General features: G+C 53.4%; 1 protein-coding gene across 2 annotated transcripts in view; it reads right to left on the reverse strand.

Annotated features, from left to right (window-relative positions):
- Positions 1-7,019, reverse strand: part of SHH (sonic hedgehog signaling molecule) — a 40,286-nt gene extending 33,267 nt beyond the window's left edge. Inside the window, exon 1 of one of the 2 annotated variants that reach the window (XM_014067506.2) lies at positions 6,592-7,019. In XM_014067506.2, the coding sequence (XP_013922981.1) occupies positions 6,592-6,894 (303 nt within the window). In that variant the 5' untranslated portion in view covers positions 6,895-7,019. Of the gene's footprint in view, positions 1-4,624; positions 4,880-6,591 lie in introns of those variants that run through there. The other variant, XM_087712486.1, reaches the window with a different exon arrangement.
- Positions 7,020-7,322: the final 303 nt, after the last annotated feature.

The following is a 7,322-nucleotide window of genomic DNA, read 5'->3' on the forward strand; positions in this document are numbered from 1 at the left end:
AGACAAGCTTCCATCTTGTTCCTCAGTCTTGACCTGCTACCACATCTATTGTCTTGGAATGGATCTTCATCCTAAGACTCAAAGTTGAACCTTGCTAGGTGGGCAGAAAGAAGGGAGCAAAGGGAGACACAGTGCCAGGAATGACTCTCTCCAAGTGCTGTTCCAGAGTCCTTCCAGTCCAAAACTGGATTCAACAGCCCATAAACATCTCTGGCCAACCTGCATTCTAAAGTCAATTTGATAGAACTCCAACTTTACCAGTTATCAAATCATCTGTCCAGCTTAGCTGAGAAGGGGCCAGAAGACAATCCAAGATCATTATGTGTCCTGTGTCAGCAGCAGAACCTCTAGATGGACTAGAAAATATTTAATAATAGTTTTGTATATTGCCCAGAGCCCATTGGAGTTGAGCAGACAATTACAATTAAATAATATATTGAATATTTTAGGAGAGATAAGTTGATTGGATCCTGACAGAATTAGAGCAGGACTATTGATAGCTAGGCTGGGGTTTTAAGTTTCCTACAGCTAACATGTTCGTCTCCTTAATTTTGGTGGGCTTATTCAAGAACCATTTGGAGTCAAGTCTTTCCCTTGCTAGAATTGGAAGTATTACTTCCTTGGTGGAAAATGACTATCGAATGGAAGAACATATACTGAACCAATTTCCTTCTCAGATGAATGAAAGATTGTTGGCCTTGATTGGGTTTGCCAAACACCTTTCAGGATCATGGTTCAGTAATTGCATTCACAAGCATGCGTGACTTGATTAGTTTTAGCTTGAATGGGAGGAGAGGTAAGCTATTTTGCTAAACCAGACAGGATTCATTTGATGGTTGAATGGTACAAACTCCCAAAATTGATTAATTAAATAGACTTGGATCTTCGGAAATGGGGCAACATGGAAGGCTAATAATAAATAAATAAATTCTATTTCACTCAATGTAATTAACAAATATAGACCGACTTAACTTTCTGTGAAAAGATACAAGTTGGTAAGATAAAACCTTCTTAGCATGAGAAGTAAAGCCACTTCTGTGACTTACTCTCTAAGAATTTAGATTTTTTCAGATTTAGCTTCACATGCCTCATTCTTGAGTGATTTCTATCCAGGAATGGAATGGAAGAAGACATAAGGTTATCTTCTTAGATCCTGCAGCAGCTGGAAGCATCTATTTTGCTTTATTAAAAAAAACTGAAGAGGAAAAAAATTGGCCAAATTTGGAGATTGAAAAAGCTGGACTCTACTACTTCAAAATACGAAAGCATATGGATCTAGATAAGCACAAGTTATTTGTATGCACAAAATTAAGGTTAAATTCTCAAGTTTTGTACCTGAATGCAGTTTCTCTCAACTTCAGGATGCAAACACACACACACAGACACACACACAGACACACACACACACACACAGACACACACACAGACACACACACAGAGAAATCCCTACCCACACTTCCAAAACTGTTCTTGTCTGATTCTTGGACAAGACTGTTCAGTTCTATTGGCAAGGATTTTTAAAGTGGTTTGCTATTCTGTCTTTCCTAGGGCTGCACGAAAGTGACTGGCCTAGGGTAACCATGCTGGTTTTGTAACTAAGGCAAGACTAGAATTCATAACCTCCTATTTTCTATCTCAGTGCCTGGATGCAATGATATCAAACTGATTCTGATCACAACCTGAGAAAATATAATTCGGGAACAGTTTTCCTACTTAAAATTTTGCTGGCCTAACAATAGCCTGTGATATTGCACCAATCCGATATTGCCCTTAGGTTATTGTGAATCTCATCCATCCAGGATGGACATTCCCCAGTATATAATTTATTATTTGTGAATAGATAAGGAGACGTTTCACTTCCTTCTCTGGTCTGGCCTTGTTAATACTTATTTGAGCCCCTGCGATCTGTAGCTAGGGTCTATATTGGGATTCCATGACCCTAGAAACTGAAGTCATTAGCAACTTGGCCATAAGTTCCCACAGACTGTGGGTTCAATGGAGAAGGAAGCAAGGAGGACCTTGGTGTAGCCTACTAGTAATCTCCTAGCATTTTCTCCACAAAGGCCAGCCTTCAAAACCTTTAAGCAAAGAGGCAGATTTCTAAGCAAATGGTCTCTTAAAGTAAACAATCCTTTCCAAACTAATGTTCATTTATCTCAAACTCCATGAATTAGTCTTTTAAAGCTAGGGACAACATATATATTTTAAAAAAGGATTTCTGGGAGAATAAAACAACTGAGTTTATAGAGGAGGAGTTGTTGCTGAGGCTTTGCAGTTTTATGCGGAAGCATAAATAGGTCTCTAAGACTGTAACAAACCTTTCCAGAGGCTAATGACTTTTACACTGGACAATTTCTTGGACCTTTTCCCAGGAATACCTTCTGCCATTTCACCTCTCCAGCAAGAAGTGTAAGCTAGCAAGGCATTTCCCCCCCCAGAGTCAACTTTTGCAACATTGCTTTTTAAAGACCAACTCAGGGTGAATTTGGCACACTTTTACCTGCCTTTTATATATTGTTTTCAGTACGGAAGTTTAGCCCCATAAAACTCATTGGGATTTGCTTAAACACAAGTGGGATTGCATTGCAAAAGAGAAGAAATTGCCTAGTTGCACACACCTTCACTCCATCTTTCTCTTCTCTACAAGAATGGCCTCTACCACTCCCGCAAATGCCTCGACATTCTGGAACTTGTATATGGAGATTCTCAGTCCTCCAGGTCATGGCTGTCCCAAAGGTGCTTTTTCAAGAGAAAGTCCAGTTGCCTCTTGAAAAAGCACTTTTGGGAGTTGTAGTTGCCCTGAATGAAGGCTGGCAAAGATACATCTCAACAGTTTTAGAAATCGCTGCCGCGGATAACTGCTTTAAGAGTGGCATCTTTGGGGGAGGTAAGGTGGGGGGGAGATTTAAGACATCTTCGTTTATGTCAGAAGGCTGCTGCTGGGAATGCGAATGCGTAAAAAGCACATCAGCTGGGTGGGACAGGTGAGCGGAAACACGAGTGGGTTTTCCTACCCCTTCAACGCACCAATCCCGGATCTCTGCCGACTGGATGGGACTAGACAGCAGAAACTGATCCCCCATACCTGCGCTTCTTCCGTGAGCGTCCAAAGAGCCGGAAGTCTGGGGCTACGAAGGATCCGACGCCCGGTTTGCCCAAGACGCGCGGCTGGACTGGAGGAAGAGCCAGGGCGAGCTCAGCCGTTCGGCGTTCTCGGGCTCATGGAGGGAACTTCGCCGGCGTGGAGAGGGGAAGGAAAGATCTACAGAGCCGGCTTATTGGGATCAAAATCCTCACCCGCAAAGACGGCAGCACTGAGGCACCTTTGGCTTCCATCACTCCTCCAAGACGTCTTATCTGCCCGATCCTTTCTTTTCAGGAGGGCTCGGGCAGAAAAGAGACGAGTTATGGGGGCTAAACTGACCTAGGAAATCATGCAGGCTACCCTTGCCTTCTCCAGGACGCCGTTCCGCCTCGGCGCTTTTCACTTTCTCTCCCACTTTGCTGACAAGGAAGGCTACCCGCGTAGAGCATCTCTCCAGGAATAAACCCCATCGGGCGCAGCCTCTCGATCCCCTTGATTGAGCGGGACTCTCCCGCGCGCCCCCCCCCTCCACTCAAGCCCCAAAACACGCTAAGGAATATTCACGGACTGTACTGCCTTCCTCTCAGCGGGCCGAGAAAGGGCTCGTTTTTACAGACGAACGGCAGCTCTGGCCTGGCACCCTTATGTCACGCATAGATTCAGTCATTGGGGGGGGGGAGAAACCCCCTCCAGCTCTCCCGGGATTTGTCTCTTCCTCCTCTCCGCATCTAGTTAATATTAACTGGCAGCGGCGAAGGCGGCGGCGGCTGGATGGAAAGAAAAAACGCTTCCCTGCCGAAAAGGCTTCCCCTCCCTTCTCGGCCCCGCCCCAGGAGGGAGACCGCCTTGCCCAAGCTGCCCGGCCGCTGCGCGAGACAAGGGTCAAGGCGGAGGCGAAGGGCTCGGGGCCGCCCAGGTGCATTTCCGCCGCCAAGCGGCGTTCTATGTTAGCGAATCTCCCCCACCCACCCACCCACCCTACCTCAGACGCTGAGGGCCGCCGCGCAGGATAGCAAACTCGCTTCCTTTTCTGCCTTCATGCCCAGGGTCAGCCAGCCTCCACGAGCATCCCCTTCCCCCAGCGCACGTCCCCCCCAAGGTCTCCCTCGGAGGCCGCTCTTGGCTCCCCAGCTAAGGCTATTTTTCCGGCCGCGCCCAGAGCGGCCGAAGAATCCGGAAAGGAGCCAGGCGAGACGCGATGGGAAGCTCCCGGGAGTGCGTCTAGCGTGGCGGGGCTGGGGCGCGGTGTTTGTTGCGTCTGAGAGGGAAGTTGGCGGAAGGTCAGAAGTTCAAAGGCTGCCAGAGAAGGCTGCCAAGGAGGCCGGCCATGGAGAAGCGGGGAAGTGGAGAGAGTCTTGCCTTGCAGATGCCTCGTTCCACCAAACAAGGGAGCTCCAAGGCGTGTGGGAAGTGCGCATGGGGGCGGGGAAGAACAGGAGAGGCGGCGGTCAGAGGGGGCTACGTTTCCCGGTCCTCTCCGTTGCCTCTCTTCTGCCCACCCTCGACCCCACAAATCCGGACCACTTGTTCCAAATTTACCTCCTTTCCAGACCTATCTTCTCCTTTCCTTCCCAGACCGTCCAGATTACACTCCCACCACCCCCAGCTCGCTAGCACTGGCGTAAAAGTCCCGTACACCTGGAGGAGCTTCCCGACGGATTCCCCGGGAGTAGGACCCGCCCAGGTGCATTTTCCTTTGCTCTTCTCAGGCTGTCGGAAGAGCGAGAAGGAAAAGCGACCTGCGCCGGCAGAGGCGGGCGCGCACGCGCAGGACCCCTCGCCGCTCATAGCAGCGGCGGCAACGCTTTTTCCTGGGGCTTCCGCGTCACTGCCAGCCCCGCCACGAGCTCGCAGCCTCTCCGGCCGCCTGCAGCCAGGCTCCAGGCTGAAACCCGAGCTCTGGCGATCGATCAGAGAGGAGTAAGTGGAGCTGAAAACGCGAGGTGCGGTTGACTTGCAGCCGCACAGCTAACCCGGCTCGCGCGTCTTTGCAGATGAGTGAAGGGGGTGGGGGGTGGGAGCGGGCGGCGGGATGCAGCCATAAGAAAGCCAGGAGGGCGAGAACGCCAACCCAGAGCTTAAAGGTCTCCCAGTGGCGCTGGTCCCACCGTCGCCTCGCCTTCTGACAAGCGCCTTCTGCTCTCTCCGAGGGGGAGGGGGACTTAGCTTTCCTGCAGGCAGCGCTGTCGCGGCCTCGGCAGCTGTTGGAACTCGCGTCGTGCGCCTAAGCGCCGCGCGCGCGCTTCCAAACCTTCCCGGGTCCCCGTGAGATTTAAGGTGGTCAGATGGAGATGGCGGTGCGGACGGGCGCGCTTCCCGTATCCCCGAGCTAACTCCTCGCCGAACGGCAGGCCAGGACGCGAAAGGAAAGAGGCGAGAAGTGAGCCGCCGCCCCTCCGCCCTTCCAGGGGCGACTCGGGCGGAATTGAGCTGGTTCCCTGGTGCTGAAGGTGGGGCTTAAACCTCAGAATCGCGGGAGGGGTCGGGGAAGGAAAGGCAGCTGACCTATTTTCGGAAGGGGACGCAACCGACGGCAAGTCGCCCGAGGCCGGCGGCGTGGTGGAGAATTTGAAGGGCCGCCCGAACTCCGGAGGTGGAGCGGAGCCTGATTCGCAGAGTTCCCCCTGGACGAATCAGCTTTCGGTCGTTACTCGCTTGGAAAGCTGATCGGAGGGACGGAGAGTGGGCGGCTAATGGGTGCCTAGTTTTAGGCGCCTATTTTGTAGTCCTCGCTCGCTGAGGTCGTGAGAGGTGGACGCGCAATTCGAGACCTTCCTTCCCGGGGTTTGCTGTGCTGATTAAGTTCCCCGTCTTTCCCCCTCGGGTGGTATCACCGGTCTGGGGCGGAGGGGGTGGGGAGCGCGAGCATCTTTAAAGGCGATCAATGCGCTTTCAGACACAGTTGCCAAAGGGAGCTTGGCGGATGCCGCCTTTAATAATTATCATTGTTATTATCATTATCATCCCGCTCCTTGGACTTCAGAAGCGCCCCGGGAGATGCCAAGTTCTGACCTCCATCCTCGCGGCGCGTGCGAGGCGACGGGGAAAGGGGGTTAATCTAAAAGATCTAGGAAAGGAAAGAAACGGAGCTGGGCGATTTCTGCCTCCGAGGGGAAGCGGAGAGTCCCCGTGGGGGGAGATCGGTGGTGTGGCAGGAGGCTAACATGAGCAGCAGGCAGCAGCCGCCAGCTAACCAACTCGTTGGCAGGGAGCGGCCGAGCGCAGCTCTGCCTTCAAACTACCGGGCTGCCGTATTCACACGCGGAGCCTCCTCCCTCCGAGGCGGAAGGTCGCATCAACAGACCCGCCGGTGCTGTCCCCAAGGAGCTCTCCCCCACCCCGACAGCTCATCCCTTCCCCCGACAGCTCCTGGGGACCGGGGTCGACGACGCCCGGGGAAGCCGAGAGGCCCGGAGGGAGGCGACGCTGCCGGGTTACAGTCCGCCCCCCCCTCCCCAGGCCGGAAGGCGAGCAGGTCGGCAAGAGGCGAAGGGCGCGTCTCTGACCTGGGTCATCAGCCGGTCGGCTCCCGTGTTCTCCTCGTCCTTAAAAATAATGTCCGGATTATAATTGGGGGTCAGCTCTTTAAAGCGCTCCGAGTTCCGAGTGATCTTCCCCTCGTATCTGCCGCTGGCGCCCAGCGTCTTCTCGGCCACGTTGGGGATGAACTGCTTGTAGGCTAAAGGGGTCAGTTTCTTCGGGTGCCTCCTCTTGCCGAAACCCCGGCCCGGCCCGCAAGCCAGCCCGGCGGAGAGGAAAAGCGCGCCTAGGCACAGCGGCAGGAGCCCAGTTCTTCTCAGAAGCAGCATGCCGTCCACGGAGCAAGCGGCCCCTTCGGCTTCCCCCCTCGCCGCCCCCTGCGCTCTACCGGGCTCGTGGCTCGGGTGAGTGCGGGTGAGTGTCAGAGAGCGCGCCCGCTGCTGCCTTCCTCGCCCGGGAGTTGCCCTCTTCCCTCGGCTCCTGGCTTCTCCCTTCCTTCTCTCCTGCTGCCTGCCTGCCTGCCCGCCCGCCCGCCTCTTCCTCCTTTCCTCTCCTCTCCTCTCTCGGTGACTTAGCCCCCGATCTCTAGCAAAGCAGGTGCATCTTGGAGGGCGCTTGCGATAACGGGACTCATCGGAGTTCAGGATCGTGGCGCGTAGAAGGCAGGAGGGGACTGCGGGCGGGAAGCGGGGAGGGGAGGGGGGGAGCGACGGTGGAAACGGAATGAAATAATAAAGACTGGGATCTAATGGGAGCT

Source organism: Thamnophis sirtalis, unplaced genomic scaffold (assembly GCF_051295495.1).
Source record: "Thamnophis sirtalis isolate CommonGarterSnake01/CBP01778 unplaced genomic scaffold, rThaSir2_p1.2 scaffold_4, whole genome shotgun sequence".
Lineage (NCBI taxonomy): Eukaryota > Metazoa > Chordata > Lepidosauria > Squamata > Natricidae > Thamnophis > Thamnophis sirtalis.